Source organism: Pagrus major, chromosome 5, assembly GCF_040436345.1.
Source record: "Pagrus major chromosome 5, Pma_NU_1.0".
Classification (NCBI taxonomy): domain Eukaryota; kingdom Metazoa; phylum Chordata; class Actinopteri; order Spariformes; family Sparidae; genus Pagrus; species Pagrus major.
Genome location: NC_133219.1, coordinates 17,992,349 through 18,012,673, shown reverse-complemented (window position 1 = coordinate 18,012,673; position 20,325 = coordinate 17,992,349). Strand labels below are relative to the sequence as shown.

Sequence of the window (20,325 nt, the reverse complement as noted above, 5' to 3'; positions counted from 1 at the left end):
AGATAAGGGCTTGGAAAAGTAGACTTAAAAAATTCTATGCAGAGAGGGAAAAATCTGCAGATTGATTTAAACAAGCTCAAGACAGGTGACTCTCAGCTGTTGTGACAAATGAGATTGAACATAATGGTTGCCTTCCCTCAATAATTTATCAAGTCAGAATACTGAAAACAGTCAATATCTGTCAAAGGTCATGCGTGTTGTTCATTTATGCTTGCAGCAGGAGGTCGTGGGCAGCCAACTCCTCGGTTCAGAGCTAAAAAGGTTGAGCTCCTCTTCATTGTAGGTGAGGCTGAAGCCTCTCTGACAGCCAGTACCATTCAAGTCCTGCATTTTAAAAGGTCATTTGTCAAGAGTGGCATCTCAGTTATTACCCTGCTCCTGAGTAAACCCGTCTCATCGTGCTAACATTTAGCTTTAGTCCTGCAGTCTGCAGCCTCAGCTGGCCTTTCTCTTCTCTTTATTTAGCAATAAAAATAATGCAGCAGTGCTCACTGTGCACCGGCTTGTAACTGGGCACCTAAAGGTCTCATCATCTTTTGCATATTATCTTCAATCGATATTTTTTATATTGTACTATAATGTCACTAGGCACTTTCTCTAATTTCCTGCTCATTTGTTAGTCCCTAGAACTGATTTTCTAGTTGTTCTTTCTTTAATCTACAAATGTTCTGCCATCTTTCTTTCTCTTGTCATAATCACACTTGGAAGAAATGTTTAAGAACCAAAACTTTATTTCAAACTTGCTTTTAATCAACCTCCTGTATCTAGGATTATGTTTTACTAAGCAGGTTTAATAGAGGGATTACTCTAAGCCTTAGTTAGCACTGGACCGGTCCAGGTCATGATCCGGTGAACAGACTTCATTCCTAATGCAGCTCATATTGTACATTAAAATACTTTACTGGAGAAAATTAAAGATATTACAAATGACTTACACAAGGCAAATTTGATTAACCTGAGTCTGGCAGGATGGCCAATAGTCACTGAGGCTGCCCAGTAACCTTGGCAACAGATATATCCATGCATCTAAAAACAGTTGATAGGTGGTTCATGCAGTATGAATAAATATTTTCCACATTAATTTTAGATAATAGTGAGCTTCTGCCAGTTAAACTCTGTTTAATACTTTTTGTAACCTTGTGCAACAATAAACATTGTCTGCTGCATAACAAAGGCTGATGGAATAATGGCTTTCTGCATGCTTATCTTCCTCAGTGAGCCACATAAGAAATCTGTTGACTGAAGAAATGACAATGCAGAAAGCATTGTGGAAAATGTAAAGGGTAACTCCACCAATGTTGCACGTTGAAGTGTGTTTACAGGTCTTGGGGAGTACTACTGCATATGTGAAAAAAGTCATATAAAGCCTTTTGTGGCTCCAGAGGCAGCTGCATGTAATCTGATCAATTGCCTTAAGTGATGTCACTCAGTGACTTAGTTGCATTGTGGGTAATGTAGGCGCCAGGTTTTGAAAAGTAGTCCACTGGTCGAGCATTGCACACCGCGGGACTCATTGTGGACAGTTTCAAAACAAATGATCCAAATCGATAGAGCAGAACCAGAAATATCGCCTTTTTTATTCCACATATTCTTCTTCCTTTTCAAAACCTGGCACCTACATTACCCACAATGCAGCTTTGCCACCAAGAGACAAGGCTTACAACGTTTTTCACATAAGTAGTAGTACTCCCCAAGACCTGTAGACAACACACTTAAATGTGGAAAATTGGTGGAGGCACCCTTTAAACGTAAGAAACACAAGTAGTCAATAATACCTCTGACATAAGATAAATGCTATTATTTTCGATATGATATATTGACATCTAAAACCACAACTTCTAACTCCTCTAACAGTTTAATCAATGTAGACCTTGTTACCCTGCTGTTGGAAGATGACAGGTTTGATGCATTAGCAGCCAGTGTGTGATTATCTGCAACCGCATGTACCGTCAAAGTGTCTTTGAATCAGAATGCAGGGGGCTAAAACTGTTCCATAATTTTAAATCAGATATTTAAATAATCTGAAGATAAGCTAAATATTTTAGTAGCCCAACAAAGTGTGAATCTTAAAACAGAGAGATGTGAATTGTAGGGTTTTTTATATGTAAAGAGACAGATGCTGCACCCTGTGTGTATCAGTGTTCATGTCATTTAGGGTGTAATATGTGAAACGGGATGAGATCATAGCCCTGTTTAAGAGTCAGCTGCTTGGTGTGTGTCTGTGTGTCTATGTGTGTGTGTGGATGTCACTATTTCCACTTCATGGTGCTGACTCACCCTGCTCGGTGTACAGACCAGACGAGAAGGATGTAGTTCTGCATGGTTACCAGAGCTGTTTTAGATAAGGTTATTTTATGGTGCACTTAGTTCACAAATACGATTTATTCAAGGGAGGAAAAGAAATTAAGAGTTTGTGGAGTATTTAAATCCTGTTTTCAAAGGGGCACTAATGAGAAACTTTAATCGTAATGGGTGAAAAACCTCTGGTGATGTCATTAGGCTGATCTCAACTCTAGTTTGGACACTCCCAAGTTTTGACAGAAATGAAAAATGCTATTATATTGCATTATGGTAGAATCCTGTGTTTTTGGAGCTTGATCCACATTAGAGGCTGTCTTTAATTTTTTATTTCTTTTTTTCTATTTGTTTTTCACAAGGCCCCTAACTATATGGAAGTGCAATACTAAATTACTAGATTACCATTTACAGTTGTAACTTTTTAAACATGATGTCAGAAGATGTAAAACACACACAAAAAAGAATGCGACTCAAAGAAGGGGTGAGGAGAAACTCCTTTGTCAGTAAAAACAAAAAGAGGAATATAATACAAAAGCATCAAAACTCTTGATGCCATTGTTTTTTGTTTTTTCATCTCGCTCTACATAAATATTATGTCCATGTAGTCTGCATGTAGAATTTGTGAGTGTGCATGCTTTGGTGCCTGTATATGTCTGCTTCTATAATGTCTTTCCTGTGTCTGTTCATGTTTTCCAGATGTACCACTCTGACCACGGTGTTGACTTCCCCGACCTCTCCTTCCAAATCCCTGGCTGCCCTGCAGAGCTAGGCCCAGCAAATAGAGTGTGAACACAACCCTCAACACAGCACACGTATACCTTCCCCTTCACCCACACAGGGCCTCCTTCTGCTCCAGTCCCACCCTCTTTCCATCTGGACCATGGACAGCCCTCCCAAGCTATCAGGGGAGACCCTGATCGTGCATCATATCCCCCTGGTGCACTGCCAGGTGTCAGGTAGGCGACAGGGTGGCTGTGGAGGCTCACTGAAGAAGAGCAACCCATTTAGCCCACCGGAGAACCTGGGCTTGAGCCGCACCACTTCCCTTCCCGAGAGAGACGTCCTTCAGAGAGAGGCTCTGCTCTACAGCAGCCTGATCCAGAACTCCGGTGGCTCCTGGTCCTCCCACAACGGAGTTAAAGAGAGGAAGGGTGACGGGAGAGGAGGCAGCACAGCAAGCGATGATTCATCATTTACCTCAAGCAATTCAGAGGACCAGCTGATTACAGCTCACACGTTACCCAGAACAAAACCGAGGAACAGGAATCCATTGCGTCATAATCCATTCCTGCTGAATACTGAAGATGACGAGGATGAGGAAGAAGAGGATGGGGACAACCTCAGTGGTTACCTTGAAGACTCCTCTTTTCACCTCCACAGTGACACTAACTCTGGCCTCAGTGATGGGATGACTTCTTTCCACCTACACGACCTTGGCTTTGCTTCTGAGCCCTTTCTTTTGCACAGCTCGGTGGGTGGAAGCAGTCGTGAGTCCCTGAGGGGTTTAGCCTCGGATCTGTCCAACCACCTGGAGGACCTGGACATTCTAGGACTGGACAGCCAGCGGCGCCACGGCAGCAGCGGTTCTAATATGTCCATGGATTGTGGAGAGCACGACTGGGGCGATGATGACGAAGAAGATGAAGACCATCCTATGAGGTGTGGACGAAGCAGCAAGACGGGCTCGTACTCCTCCAGCTCCTCCACACAGCACTGTTCCTGCTGTGTACTCTCCCAGAACTACCCTCAGCACTTCCCTGAAGCCTTCTCGGAGCCTTTCGCAGAGTGCCAGCAAGGCTACGGCAGCGACTCCTCTTGCAACAGCTCGGACGGCGTCCTTGTAAACTTCAGCGCCATTTACAACAAGATGAACAACGGCGGCCCGGAGAAGCCACCAGTCTCTGGGCACACCAACCTCAACAACTCCACTGACCACTCCTGCACCTCGTCTGTTTCTGATCCACCAGGAAACCAGCGAGACTCAACCAAAGGGGCTTTCTATTTGGACCTTCACACCTCCCCAACTGAACCTCCCTCATTACAGCAACAGCCGTCCTGCCTAGGCAGCACCTTCCCTCTCATCCGTGAACCGCACCTATCAACCTCCTCCACCTGCTCCTGCGCCTTGGAGCACCAGGGGGCTCTTGACCTCGATGCCAATTGCAACTCCTACCACCCTCCACATTCCGGGTCGTCGGGAGACCTTTCGTCCTGTCTGCAGAGTCAGGCTCGCCTGGTTGTCGCCACCCAGAACTACTACAAGCTGGTAACCTGTGACCTCTCGTCCCAGTCCTCCCCGAGTCCCGCAGGCTCCTCGGTCAACAGCTGCTCCGATGAGCACAGCAAAGGCAGCCCCACCCCGACCCAGCCCAGTGAGTACTACCTGTTCAGGCAGCGAGCTGATGAGGAAGGTGTGGAAGAAGAAGACGAAGGTGGCGAGTCATTGAGGGTAAGTGGAGAATCAGAGAGAAACAGTTCATGAGCAAAATACTAAATGAATTCCACAGTGTAATATTCAGACTTTCGACCACCTGATTAGGCTGATCAGATACTTTCTGATTTGAATTGAATTGCTCTATTTGTAGGAGTTTTGAAGTGTTTAAATAAAAGAACCTCTTTGGTATCTGTACCAAACCTCAGATATTATGGTGGCATCAAAAAATTTCAAACAGTGCTACACCTTAATACATACATGACATCAAATTGATAATGTTAATGCGATATATTACAACAAGTCATCAGACAAAAACCTCAGTAATTAATTTTTAATTGCAATTTGCTCGGAAACTTGCTGCAACTTCCTTGTTTCATCAGTTATTGTCTTCATTAGTCTTAAAGTTTAAAATAATCTGTACTCCCTGCTCAGCCATTATTTTACTCTGTACTTTGGATTACATTTCTTTTGTGTGGGCTCAATAGCTGTTAGTGTGCATGTGATGTTAATGATCAGGAACTCACACAGGAGGAACTTTTGATGTCAAATGACAAAACATAGAGCCCAAGGGTCCTTAGAAATAAACTGACTGTCTCACTAGAGCTGAAGATTACTCATTGAAATAATTCACATGATTACATAATCCAAGCAAATGACAAAAATAAAAAATCTCTTTTTGTATTTTTCTCCTGTTCTTCTGTATCTTTAAAAAATAATGCAGCTTGCTGCAGGTGGTACGCATAATTAATGAAGCTTAAGCAATACATGTAGTTGATTTCCTCCAACAAGTCATTATTACTTTAGTAATAAGAAATACAGTCTGAATAGGTAAAGTAAGCTAAATGTAAGAGATCAAAATAACAAGCAGAGATACATGTGAAGCAATTAATGCATAAACAACATGAGGCATAAATAGCAACTAAACTAAAAGTCCTGTGACAATGACAGTAACCCAGGACTTTAAATAGCTGTGACACTGGTATTAGTCTGGCACTGGCTCATTTTAGATCGCAGCCACTGTCTAGGGTTATCTGATATCATGTCTGAGGATTATTTTAGCAGTTATGTAGAGCTGGAGGCTACTACTGTCACTCAGTAACAGTGCCACTGTGTCAACTGAAATCTGGCTTGAAGGCAGATTTGGTCTTTGGTTTGCTGTGGTTTTATTGCCGTAAACCATCATTTATAATGTGTCTTATCTGATAATATATTAATTCAAATTTGACTCTTGTGTTCTTTCTTTCTTTCCTAATTTTTCTCATTCAGCGAGATGATGATGATGAAGATGAAGAGGATGAGGAGGAGGAGGAGAAGAAGAAGAGTGAGCAAACAGCCAGTGGGGCTGAAGCTGCTCCTGGTGTTATTGAAGGCCAGGTGTATGTCAACATCTCCCCTCCTTTGGCTGGCCGGGCCGTTATCGGAGGTGGAGCCTCTGCAGGAAGCCGTCCCCGCTCTCGCAGCTACGACCGCAACCTGGACAAGTCTCCATCTCCCCGCCTCGGATCTCTGGAGCGTATGTTGAGCTGCCCCGTCCGGCTCAGCGAGGGCGCCGCCCCGGCCCCGCCTCCTCCTCCACGAGTCACCTCCTTCGCAGAGATCGCAAGAAGCAAGCGGAGAAACGGAGGTGCAGGGGGGTCGCCGTCGATGAAGGCAGCTTCAGACCCTTTCTCCTCCACTTACTCCACCCACTCCCACTCCTCAGTGGATTTCTCTCCAATCCTGGAGCAGCGTGTGGAGGTTGACAGTCACAGCCTGTCACCTGTACCCTTCACCAGATGTTACAGTCAAGGCAGCATTGAGCGACACCTGGAGGGGGCGAGGGAGACCAGAGCCAAGGCTGAAGGTACGTCACCTCTGACTTTGTTTATCTTATTTATTTATTGGTTTTATTTAACAACGGGAGAGTACAGTTAACATTGCTTTAAATGCACCAGTTAGTCAAGAGGCTTTTTTAATTCACCCTGTATACCAGATGTTACCAGTGTAAATATAGGATGCTTCGGAATACACGACCCTGATATATTTATAGCTTTAGACAGTTGTTACAGTTAAGGTATTGGCATATATTTGCCTATTTACACATGCAGCAACATAAGCATTCATCTTGAGTTGTGTTTCTGTCGCCTTGAGAAATGGAAATCAAATATTTACTCTCCTTTTAGCTCTGGTTTGGTTTCCACTAACTCTATGTCTAATATCTGGCTCTTTAGCTCCTGGCCATAAAAAGAAAACATTGAGACGCTAAAACACTGCATAGAGCTGCAGAGTTGAATGATGATTTTCATTTCAGTCATCGTTAAAGCTGCTGTGAGCAATGTCGTTGTTGTAGCTAACTTCCAGTCCGTTTTTCAGTCAGCATTAACCTCCCTCCTCTCTACATCATCACATGTAAGCGCAGCGGTAATTGCTAGACACAGCAGCAAACAGGAGGATCCTGCTCTGTGCGGGTTCACAAGCAGACAAGACCGCCTCTTAATGGAGTACTCTGTCCTGATTGGATAAAGTGGGCAGGGATACCAGAAAGTTTCTTTTCCTTTTTTACTGCATGAGCAGGGGGAGGAGAGACATGGGTTACTGACCAAACACTACAGTGAATACTGTGATTACTTTTTAACACTTATTCTAATGAAAAAAAAGATGTCACTTAAAGCAGCTTTAACATAGAAAAAGCTTATCAGTGGAGCTTTAAACTTCACTTGAAAAAGAAAAACATTACAAATTGTTAGAAACCATCAATGTTTGTCGATTCATGGGTTCTCTGCAGCATTTTATTTTCTTACTTCACCGACTTCTGCTTTAATTACTGATTAGTAATGTTTTGTTTGTATTGATCCTGCCTCCTGGCTGCACTGATGACTATCATCCACCTCTTCTTTGCTGAATTTGTCTTCATACATATTGCTGATTTTGGTGTTGGTAGAATGAAAGAAGAAAGGATAAAGAATATTGATTCTTATTAACAGACACGCTACAGAGTGTACTTAGACAATAAATATGCTTAGTATATCAAAGTGGAGCTAGAAATCTGCAGCTGCTACTCCCTTTCAAAGGTTAACAAACACATCCAACAATTTACATGCTGACTAGAGACTGCATAGACTTATTCCATTCATGCGTTCACTTTTTGGACATTTTGAATGCTGTATCTGTGGTTATGTGTGTATGATATGTGTATGGTTTTGTCGGATTCTTAGCTTTGTGCGTGTGAGAAAATACCCTTGTGCCAGCATGTATAGATGTGCTTCGAAGAGACTGACGCAGAGTGTGTGTCCTCAGCTTTAGAGGGAATGAAGGGTTGAAGTGGGCCAAACGTGTTGTGAATAACAATCAGGTAAGAGAGGAGATAAAGGTGCAGAGAAACCCCCCGCTGAGCTCGACATCAGCATACCGAGCTGTGTGTGGATCTGCTGTGTTTGTGTGTGTGTTATTCTGATCCAGAGAGCCTGGAGGCCCAACTCGTCCCCAAAACAAGGGAAGGTTAGAGAAAGTTACAGAAGCTTCTTCAGGCTGACTGGACAAATGTTGTCTCCTCTCTTCCTCCGCAAAACATTTCCTTGCTGTGGTGTTATTAAAAGGTGCCGTGACTGTCATATTCACATGGTGACGAGATGTGATGAACTTCTAAAGACTCAATTTGTTTGGTTAGCAAACCAGTAAGTCACTGAAATCTTGCGACACAAGCTTCCATTTTAAGCATTTTATTGTTTCCCAAAATTAAGAAATCTTTGTCAACTGATTGAGCAGTTAACAGTGTTGTCAGAGATTGTTGTGTGTAGTCATTTTATAAATACAAATGTTGAGGAAGTAATTACTTGGTGTTAAAATGCTTCACACAACACTATTGAAATATCCAGTGTCCACTCAGTCATTACACATTAAGATATGATTATATTCATGCCACATCCAGTTGTGCTGTTCTGCAGCTGAGTCTGACTTCTGAAACGGATTTAAATGAATGATGAGACATGTATTGTCATCATAAATGAAAACAATCAAACAAAAACTTGGTTATTATGAGCACACATTTTAGTTTTCGGCCTGGTCGCCTGGTCATACTTAATGAATGCTGCTCTGGAACATGATGGGCTTCTCCTGGAAAAAATGCTCTGTACTTTTGAGAATTAGTTTACATCCGACTATACAGTGTTAGGTTAAAAATGTAAACTCAGAGCACATATCTCCTCCAAGGCCCAACAGTTTATTTCAATAAAGCTTAATCCAGTATCAAATACGACATATTTAAATCCACCAGATCTGGATTTTTATCACTCATAGATACCAGCCACCTAAATAAGCCAGATATTTTTCATAAAGATCACAGCATTATTCCCTGAGAAATTAATAAAATGCCCTATCTTGCAATGTTAAAGAAAGTGAGAAGATATTCCTGGGTCCGGTCCTTTATCCAGATCTGCAGCAAAAGTTAATGGGGTCTATTCTGGGCCAAGATCCATCCTCCATCCAGGTTTTGTGGAAATCTGTCCAGTAGTTTTAGTGTAATGCTGCCGACAAACCAACCAACCAACAAATGAACAAGGGTGAAAACATAGAAAATGTTTAGTGCGTGAATGTGTAAATACAGGAAGGGTAGTCGTTAAATATATACAGTATGTTCATAGATAAGTACTAATAGTCACAATAAACCATGTCACACACAGAAACTCACACTTGATCATCTATTTTAGAGACCTCAATGACTGAAATTAAGGTCTAAAGAAAAAAAAGAAGTCACAGTGCAATAGTTGACTACGGAAAGACAACACAAATTATTTAGCATTCAAGATGTTACTGACATTAAAATAAAGAACAAGTATCCCGAGGAGGAAATGTTATAAGTCTTGAGAATACAACCACTTGCAATCATGTGAAGGCGAGTGCATGAGGCCATGGGAATATTTGAACAAGCTGTAAAATGTGTACGGGGCCCAGAGGCATGTGTTTCATGTGAGGACGACTGCGTTGGTTTGAAGAACAGTGCATTCAAAGAAGTAGGGTCAAGATGACTAACACAGTATCATTTAAAGGCTAATTTCATTAGATGACAGTAGTTTTCAGCCTCTGTATCTTGCTCTGACCTTCATCAGCACTGATGACACTGATGGATGTCTAACTGTCCATCATATCATTTAATGAAGCAGTGAAATAGTGTCTCAATCATCTATCTGACAAGACTTTTTGCCTGAGCAGATGCCACCATCACCTTATGTAGCTCAGTCTCAGCTGCTCACTGTGTGTGTCTGTTTAGATAAACACACTCACACACACACACACACACACACACACACATACAGCGAGAGCTTGAAATTCCATTGGAATAAGACCAGCGACAGTGAATAGTGAGTGCACCAGGAGAGGAATGTCCAGGAAGCTCCAGCTGTCCCCTTTTACAGTTTTATACAAGCTGGAGCTCCCAAAATCCTTTGAGGAGCATTTGATGAAATTGAATCTCTTTATACAAATTTGTAATGATGAGTTTTTCGTTAACAGACTCCCTCTTGGCTTCTTCAGGTAATTATTTAGACAAAACAGCTTAGAAATGCAAATCATCTTTGTCAGTTGGTGTCAGCTTCACCATTTTGTTAACACCTGTAAAAGGGAAAAGGTGTTGGTGTAAATTTTGATCCAAACCCCTGAAAGAGTTAACTAAAAGGATCTGTTCGCGTGGTGGTAATCGTTCATTTTAAAACAAAATCCTAAGAGCAAGTGATTTTCAGTGAACTTAATAAAAGCTCTGTTTATAATGATTTAAAATGCATCACAACAGCTTCATTCAAAATGAACCCTCCTGCCCTCAGGTCACCATTACCAGCCTCCACAAGTGTAAACAAACCATTTTCTGCTTCATTTACCGGTTCTGGATTTGTTTGCTAGATTATGGAAGGGTTGTTTTGTAACTCAAGCATTAAATGAGCATTTTAGAAACAGTATGGACTACATGTAGGTCAGTATGCAGGAATGCGGGTACGCATTCCTAGGCTGACTCCACCCAAAACCACTTTTGAGAAAAAAACTCAAACTATGTAGACGTCTACCCAACTCTTTCAAGCCACCCCTGCAGAATGATTAACTTCTTTACTGCCCATGTCAAAAAGGAGTCAATAACAAGGGTTAGAGAGAGATTTTAAAAGTCAGCATTTATGACAAAACTTATGACAAAAATTTCTTTACATTCTGATGATAATCTTAGTTAATTTCTGAAGGTTTTCAGCTTAAGTTCTTACATATTGCCCCTTTAAGTAAATAATCTGCAGATTAAGCGATACTGAAAATAATACTTACTTTAGGCCCTAATCACATATTCCCTCTCTAGATTTTCAAACAGGGAAAAGAAAAAAAACAATATTATATATATATGTATATATGTATATACATATACATATATACATATATAGATGATAATTATTATATGATAATTATAAGATAATTAACAGTTGGTTACTGTTGCAGTACAGATGCTCGAACAAAAGAGAGACCAAGAAGACAACGTTAACAATAAAGAGATAAACAGATTAAAGGAAATGGGTCATCTCTAACAACATGTGTCTTTCACATGCCTCAAAAACATCCTCTAACATTGTATTCATACCGGCTGTGATGATTTAAGATTATAATGAGAGGCTGTGCAGCTTCTCACTACATATATTATTCATCAGACTTCACTGGAGTCAGCTGCGTTGTTTCACCGCAGCATACAGGCCTCTTTAAAAGCCTTTGGGAAGCAGTTGCTAATGATGCTAACATAAAGCATCGGAGCTGCAAAAGGAAAACCCTCGGCCGTCTAATGGATTCATTTGTGAGACAGGAGAGGAGCTGAGGAGAAAGAGGGGAGGCAGGGAAGTAGCAAATGGAAACGGGAGAGAGGGGAGGCAGCTGAGGAGAGAAAACGAGAGATGGAGAGGAAGAGGAAAAGAAAAAGAAAAAAAAAAGTCAATTAAAAGGATGACGGAGCAGATATAAGAGAGACAAGCAGGGAGTGTTTGTCTCCTCCATCCCCAGTGGGAGCTCAGGCCTGCTGGGTGTGTAGCGTTCCTCCCTCCCTCCTCCTTTCATCGTGTTTCTACAGCAGCTCAACGTCGCCCTCTGTGGCAGAGAGGCGTGACTGCACCCAGCTCAGGTGGCATCAGTGGGCCGGCCTTAGGGTGACAAACAGCTTGCGCAACACCGTCTACGTCACACGCGCTTCTGTCTGTCAAACACTGCACTGGATCTAGGAACACACACACAGTCACACACACATAACACACACATAACACACAGATACTGACTCAGAGGCAGAGAACAAGAAGTGCAGAGAAAGGCTTCTCCTCCTCGCTGGTATCCCTCCTGACGCAGTGACTCCAGGTTTAGTCTATGTGTGTGTGTCTGTGTGTGTGTTTCTCTAAATGTGTTTGTGTGTGTGTATGTGTGTGTGTGTGTGTGTGTGTGTGTGTGTGTGTGCACGTGGGCCTGTCAGAGCAATGTCTAACAGCAGCATGGCTGTCTATGATAAGGTCTGCTGATCTTTGTGACTCGTGACTGGGCAATTTTCTGCTAAACTTCATGTTTATACTGCTGAAAGGATTTGTGGATTAACCGATGAGTCAAGAACTAGAAGTAAAACTAATACATACTTATTCATTTGTTCAGTCACTGGTTCCAGCTTCTGAAATGTGAGCATTTGCTCTGTTTTAGATCATTGAACTTGTTCTGGTTTATTTACTCCACTGTGACAGTAGACTGTACACTGTATCTTTGGGTTGTGGACAAAACAAGACTTCTGAGGACGTCATCGTAGGCTTTGGGAAACCCTGATCTACATTTTTCCCCATTTACTGACATTTTATAGACCAAACAACGAATCGATTAATCGAGAAAATCATCCTCAGATTAATCAACAATGAAAATAATCGTCACTTGCAGCCCTTTCCTCTACTGTGGCAAACTTTGTTCATATTTAATACACAAGTCCTGCCATAAATCCTCCCTTCATAAAGGTTATATTGTTCGTTTTTTGTTTAGAAAGGTGTTGATTCAACTTTGGGTTAATTTTTGAGGCTGTAGTTTGTGTTGCTGATGAGTTATATCATATTGTGTTATACTAAGAGGTTTGTATGTCATAATAATGAAAACAGTCATAAGTTGCAGCATTGACTGCTTCTATTCTACATATTTCTTTGTAAATGTTGCTGTCAGATGTGACTCTTCTATCTTTTCTCCATCCTAATTGTTCTTCTTGTGCTCATCCAGGTGGTCTCTCTAGTTCCTCAGACAGCCGCCCAGCAGTGGTCCGGTACAGGAAGGACCAGCGTCCCACCACCCTCCCCATCCAGCCCTTCACCTTCCACCACCAGTTCGCTTCCAAACCCCCGCAGCCCAAGCCTCTGCTGCCCCTGCTCACAGGCTACGTCTCTGGGATGCAGGCACGCTCCAGCTCTGGCTCTGGTTCTGACTCTGGAGGTCCAGTGGGTGAAGACAATGAAGATGCAGCTGAGAATGTGCACAGGTACCAGGGGACTCTGGTGGCAGCAGCCCCTCCTCCTGGATCAGTACGACCTTCACCTCTTGGGAGCTACTCCCCGGTTCGGGTTCAGGGCGCTCCCAGCTCTGGGACCTGCTCCACCTGCACCCCGAGCCCTCAGCCGGCACACAGCCTCTCCTGCCCGCTTTCAGCAGGCCTCGGCCACCTGCACACCCCACCAACAGGAAAGCAGGGAGGGGGCTCCGTGCAGCTACCATCTACCCCTCCACCTCCATCCCTGGGGGTGAAAAGAGGGACAGTGCCACCGACACTGCCAGCAGTGCAAGGACACTGTTTCCATGGGGGAGCTCTGGCCAGTTTACCAGCACTGCACAGTGACACACTGAGCCCGCTGGGCTGTCTGGACTCCGGAAATCACATGGAGGGAAGCAAAGGACCCGGAGCAAGGACACATAATGGTGGGTTCAAAAAGAATTATTCATAGGATGTTCTCACAATAAAATGTCCTGAAGAAAATGAAGGTTAAAATCTTAAAGGTCCCATATTGTAGAAAGTGACATTTCCTGCCTTTTTGGTTATAAAGCAGGTGTAGGTGCCATATAGATTCTGTGAAAGTATCAAATCACTCAATCTATTGATAAATGTACACAGCCTGTATTCAGACACTGTGCCTTCAAATGAACCGTCAGCACTTCTGTAAGGTAGTGATGTCACGAGTATACAGTCCCCATTAGCAAGGCTGTGGACAGAGTTGTAGTGGAAACGCGGTGGCCTGCTCAGATCTCTGAGAGCTGAAAAGGAGCATAATATCGGACCTTGAACGGCAACGAGCAGCAACAACATTGAAGTTATCTTCATCAGGGTTCACAACTGTTTTGAGGTTTGCGTGAAATTTTGTTTTGGTTTCTGACTCATTTTGGGTGGAAACCTGGAAAATCTGATCCTTTGAGATCTTTTTGAAATGTTCTTGTCAGCTGTTTGCTTAGTCGTTTGTTGTTTCTAAGGATGATGCTAAGAATGCAAAACAAATGAAGACAAGGCAGTGTCTGTTGTCAGTCTCATCACCACAGTAAAAACTGGGTTCTACATTCAATACTTTACCTGCTACTTTTTCTTTCAACTTTATGACTATGATCATCTTTGCTGTTTTGTTCCTCTGTTTCACTGCACTTCATTTAACTATACACAAGGTCTCTTGATAATAGAATCTCCAAACATTAAAAGGTACTAAAGTCATGTACAACTTCTGTTGCGCAAGTGGTCGTACAGTCAAGTTTGGCGCACATGATGGAAAGTTTCAGTTGTCTGTTTGATTCTGATATGATTCATCTTTGATGTGAATTCATCCTCATCGGCCCTTCCCAAAGAATGAAACACATAATCTTTACCGTATTAGTGCTTTGCTCTTTTGATAAAACAACAGATGGCTGCCTGGGGTTTCACTTAAGTGAAAGTTATTAAGTTCTGTGTAATACAGATATTGGAGCTAAGCTCTGTATTTTTCTCTTTCTTCTCTCCCGTCATGCATGGACCTAAATCTTCTCCTGTCCTCTCTTCACCTTTTCCACCTACTTTCGTCCCATATATTTCTTTTATCCTTCTACTCAAAAATCCATCCTCTAATCCTCACCCAACCCTTGATCATAACCCTGACACCGCCCCTCCCCAACAGCACACCACCTCTCTCCCCAGGCTCTCAAATGGAAGGAGTATCGTCGTCGAAACCCTCTGGGAGTGGAGAGGGTCTCAGGGGGCCACACGGGTAGCCTGGAGACCCGAAGGGGCGGAGGGCCACGGCTTGCCAGACGGAATGTGTTCGATTTCCCGTCAGCCTTCTCTGGTCATGCGCAGGGACGGCTCAACGGTGCTCATGATTTTACTGACAGTGTTGGAACAAATACGTAAAGTAGTAACGATTTTTTAAGGAGGTTTAGTTTCAAGGAATGCATTATCTGAGGGTCAGTGACAGAATATTGCTGTAGGGACCACTGGAGAACAAATATGTTAGAGATGTTTCTCAAAAACTCAACTTCTCCTGCTTTTAGAAGTGGTAGTGTGTGTTTTATATGTGTGTCTGATCATCTGTGTATGTGTGTGTGTCTCAGCAGTGGGCCAATCAGCTAAGCTGCAGCAGAGCTACAGCGACTTCCTGCCGGACTACTTCTCCCTGACTGAGAAACCTCCAGAAGAGTTCTGCCTCTCCCCTGATGCTTCAACTTCCTCCTCCTCCTGCTCTTCCTCTCAGTCCCACATCTCTGTGGACCTGACGCAGAAGAGAGGTGAGGCTGTGCGTGCGCGTGTGTGTGTGTGTGTGTGTGTGTGTGTGTGTGTGTGTGTGTGTATGTCTATAAATATTTAATTGCTAAATGTTAAACGACTAAAACGGTGAGCTGTTTTTCTTGTATGCATTCCCTGCTGTGTGAGAGTACTGATGCAGTATTTGTATTGATATTTCATGTAGCTATAGGTCATGTAGCTGACTTCTATATATAGTCAGAAATGGAACAAGATACATAGAGATTTAACAAAAAAAATCATGTTGCTCGTACTCTGAAGAATTACAGACTTGGTGTGATGAATTAGATCTCTTTAATACATGCAGCAAACCCTAACCCTAACAATGACTGCAAAAGTTGCGTCTCAAACAAACAAATCCATTAAAGGGAGCTGTTTGTCGTGATTTGTCCGACAGACTTGATTTTCTTTCTAATATGGAGATCAGCCTCGAACTGTTGCCAGTAGAGGAAGACACTGGTTTGTACCATGAGCCACAAAATAATACTATGACACAGCAGAATCACATACAGGGAGTGAAATTGTGTTGTTGAAAGGTGGTTAAATCAAGTGCCTCTCACTGCAGACAGGGATACTTGACAGTGGGGAGAGTAATTTGGGGCCTCTTGAAGCAGCAGGGTGTCATATAACGATCCTTCAAGTGGATCGTCCAGGTTTACCTCCCTATGTGGACCAATACCTGCACTGCTGAAGTGTACTTGAGCAGGACACTGAGGGACAGATTTACTGAGCCTGTTCATCTTTCATTCCAGATACATTGCGTCCCAGAGAAATTTACTGAATGGACGCACTAGACAAAACGCCCAGTTTGGCCCACGTGTGTATTATTGTAATTTTAATTAAGGCTAAAACACTTTATGCTCAGTAGGAGTTAGAGTTTGTAAATGTTTTGTTACTTTCTTTGCGATTTCGGCATCAGTACATTTTGTGTTATTTTCCAAGCAGGCTGACAGCAGACAAATCCCTAGAAGGCAGTCCCAGCTGTTCATTGCACAACGAATGGCTGCCGTAGTAAATCAAACAGTGAAATCATGCAGATTGCGAGCAAAAACACAGCAAAGGCTACAGCAAAATGAGTGCTAAATTTGGATCTTAATGCCTCTCACAGAGGAGGGTAAAACAAAAAACTAAATCATGGATTTAAAAGACACTTGCATGAAGTGACATTTGTTGCAAAGGCATTTGGTACTTGTGGACAAAAAGGATAATTAACTCTTTCTTCATTTTTTCCTCTTTTAATTCTGTCAGGTTTGGTGAAAGCCGTGAACACAGCGGTGGATCTGATTGTGGCACACTTTGGCACCAGTCGAGACCCAGATGTGAAGGTAGGAGTTTTATGTAGATCGGATGATGACTACTAATGACTGCTTGACTGCTAATACACCGTTCTTTTGTAGGCTGATTCTACTGGCTGATGAAAACTCACACAGCAAGATTTAGAGGCTATACCAGCCTTTGAGCAACAACTTATTAAAACGGCTGGAGTGTTGTAAAGTACAAGGAAACATAAAACCTTCTAGTTGGTAAATTGCATTAGTTTCAAGCTAATGGGGCGCCATATGTTTTCTTGTATTACTCTTTGTCTTGGTTCAATTGATGCATATGTTAGTGTATAAAATCTCCATTCAATATTCATTCTTTTAAGGATTTGGCCTTTCCCAGATGTGCAGCAGCAAGTACTGTCAGTAACATCATGTTTAGGGCTCCAGTGTGCATAAGTTTGTTTGAGGTATATGTCCTCTCTGTTATGTGATAAATTATACAGCACATAAGCCGCAACAACACAATAAACATTTTCAGAAATATAATTGGTCCTTTGTGACTTTTGCTTTCTACATTAGCTGCAACTGGGAATCTGAATTTCTGATGCATAATGTGTTTATTGTGTCCACAGAGCTTTATTTCCACAGACAGTTAGTAAACCAGGCTACAGATCAAACTAATCCAGAGAACAAATAAGGCAAAAAAGAGGCTTTAATCATTTGTTGATTTAAAGCTTACGCAAACAGACAATTATTTACTTTCTGGTTCTAGTTTCGGCAAAAAATGGACCAAAAGTGTTGCGTCATTCTGTATCTTTGATCCCACATCAAACCTTCCAATTCCCTGTTTGTTTACTTTCATTTTCATTCTTTATTCTCTCATGTTTCTCTGCCACCCTGCCAGGCTAAACTTGGGAACAGCTGGGTGAGTCCCAATGTGGGTCACCTCATCCTGAAGTACCTGTGCCCGGCCCTGCATGAGGTGCTGCAGGACGGTCTGAAGGCCTACGTGCTGGACCTGATCATCGGACAGCGGCGCTGTCAGCCCTGGAGCCTGGTGGAGGCGTCCACACAACTGGGTGAGAACAGTTCTGATATAACTGACGCTGTAGCAGCTACGCTAACCTCTAGCCACAAGTGCACAGCTTGAAGCCTGACAAAATGAAGTTTTAAGTAATCATTTTTCCCATCATTGTTTTGCATTTAAAATTGTTTGAATTGTCACTACATATTTTTACATATTTTCAGAAACGGTAAATGTTTGAAAAAACTTTCAAAATGTGTTTTTGCAGACTGATTTCTGGTGAAATTACATGTATATAGATTATAGATTACATATACTGTATGATAGTAACCAAATGAGGTGATGGTTAGAGAAAAATTAGGTGGTTATGGTAACATATCTGTGTGTTTGTGTCCATCAGGCCCGTCCACCCGTGTTCTCCACAGTCTGTTCTCAAAGGTGAGCCAGTTCTCAGAGCTCACAAGCCACAGCATGAGACTCAACGCCTTTATCTTCGGCTTGCTCAAGTAAGTCATTTTTCTTCATCCCGGTTTGTTCTGTCATTGTCGTCCAAGTATTCTTAAGTGTCTATAATCAGTATTTTTTAGAATAACAATGTATTAGACTCTAATACACATTGTTTTCACATCATCCTCTAATAATTAGAGGATGATGTGAAAACAATGTGATGATGTGAAAGGTGACAAACTTGAAGAGAAGTTCTGGAGCTTTGAATTGAGTGTCAGCTATTTTTTTAGCTGTGCAGCCCACAACTTTACTGTTTTGGTTCACTCTCACTGCTCTCATAGTGTCGCTTTCATTAGCAGCGGTCAGCTGTTCTCTAAAAACCCAGACAGAGACTAGCTGATGAAGGAACCTGGTGGAACATTTAGCAGCTAAAGAGCCATCTGTTGGACAAAAATATGTCTCCAAAGGAATATTTCAATGTTGTGTTCACAACTTGTTTCTGCTGCCACTAAGTGGTCAAAAATAAGTTATTGCAGGTTTAAGGTCATTTAGAATCGCAACATCAGATTGTTACAGTAACTTGTTACAGGCCTGCAAATTGAAAAATAAACCTGCATGTAAGTGTTTGCTAAGGTCTCAAGTTTAGCTACTTGCTTTGTTACATTTTACAGCCTAAAATAAGTGTTTGACCTTGTAAGGACCGGCTTTTTATCCCTAGTTAACATTTGCGTCTCGTCATATTTCAGCCTAAAATCTTTGGAATTCTGGTTCAATCACCTCTACACACATGAAGGTAAGTTGTGCATCATCTATCCATCTCCAAGTACCCAGATAGTGTCAGTATTTGATGCCCACATGTGCATGAAGTCATAGTTCTTCTGAATCTGTTTTGTTCTTCTTTCCCTAGATATCATAGCAGCACACTACAACCCGTGGGGTTTCCTTCCCCTGTCACAGGGGGCGTGTCAGCCACTCTTTGAGGAGCTCCTCCTCCTGCTGCAGCCACTGTCGCTCCTCCCCTTTGACCTGGACCTGCTGTTTGAACCACACCTCCTGCAGAAGGGCCAGGAGCACCTCCGTCGCAAGGAGCAGCTGTGCTCTGCGGGCCAGAGTGTCGACCAGTCAACTCGCTCCACCTTCCAGCTCATGAGAGGATGGAGCACCACTGTGAGCGAAATGGTCAGAGACTCGAGTGCAGAAGTGAAGAAAGAGAGGGCGGCGCTGAGACGAGAGGGTACATGGCCCAGGATGGAAGGGGTGGGGTCGAGAAGAGAGGGAGGGAATTCAAGGTTGAGGAAGGACGGGGCAACATCTGAGAGCATGAACGCCGGGCCTGCTAGCAGACAGACAATGACGGACGTAGGGTTTGCAAATCTCTGGAAGGAGAGGGGAATGGGTGGGCAGAGAGTGAAAGGCGTAGGACAGGAGAGCCAAGCAGAAGATGAGGAGGGACGGGAGAAGGACATAAGGAAGGGAAAAGAGAAGGATATGTCTGACGAGGGGCGTCAGCGGCAAGAAAGACAGGCGGGCTGGTGGTACCAGCTCATGCAGTCCTCCCAGGTTTACATCGACCAATCCACTGAAGGGTCAAAGTTTGTTAAGACTGAGAAGAGAAAGAAGTCATCAGAGAGAAGACACGGCCAGCTACCGCCCACCAGAGAGGGAGTGGTGGAGGGGGCCGAGTCAAGCCAAGAAGGGGAGGGGTATCGAAGCAGGAAAAGCAGCAGCAGCTCTAGCGGGGACTCAGCTGGATCCAGGGGAAGGGCTTCATGGATGGGCAGCCCACCAGAGTCTGTCGTCAACCAGGAGAAAGAGACAAAACCTCTGAAGGTTACAGGGTCTGGGGCCCAAGCTGCAGCCCAAGAGGAAAGCCCCTCTCAGGGACAGGGTCTGCGCTGGGGAAGGCTCTTTGGATCCAGTTTGGGTTCTCCTTTGAGGGGGGAGGGAGCTGAACAGAGGGCAAAAGGTCCCACGACCAGGTGAGTTCAAAGAATGAGTCAACAAATCCCATGAAAGGACCAAAACCAGCAATGAAAGTTTTTGTTGTCCATTAGAAACACGATTCAAATCAGCCTTATCTTAAAGTAAAAAAAAATACTTTTACCAA

The 20,325-nt window shown here is 43.0% G+C and overlaps 1 protein-coding gene across 2 annotated transcripts in view; it reads left to right on the top strand.

Annotated features, from left to right (window-relative positions):
- rusc2 (RUN and SH3 domain containing 2) overlaps positions 1-20,325 on the top strand; it is a 39,656-nt gene that overhangs the window by 16,435 nt on the left and 2,896 nt on the right. Inside the window, exons 2-10 of one of the 2 annotated variants that reach the window (XM_073466241.1) lie at positions 2,995-4,747; positions 5,999-6,575; positions 12,959-13,648; positions 15,299-15,469; positions 16,734-16,810; positions 17,652-17,826; positions 18,172-18,277; positions 18,965-19,011; positions 19,126-20,197. In XM_073466241.1, coding sequence (XP_073322342.1) covers positions 3,179-4,747; positions 5,999-6,575; positions 12,959-13,648; positions 15,299-15,469; positions 16,734-16,810; positions 17,652-17,826; positions 18,172-18,277; positions 18,965-19,011; positions 19,126-20,197 — 4,484 coding nt within the window. In that variant the 5' untranslated portion in view covers positions 2,995-3,178. Of the gene's footprint in view, positions 1-2,994; positions 4,748-5,998; positions 6,576-12,958; positions 13,649-15,295; positions 15,470-16,733; positions 16,811-17,651; positions 17,827-18,171; positions 18,278-18,964; positions 19,012-19,125; positions 20,198-20,325 lie in introns of both variants that reach the window. The other variant, XM_073466240.1, reaches the window with a different exon arrangement.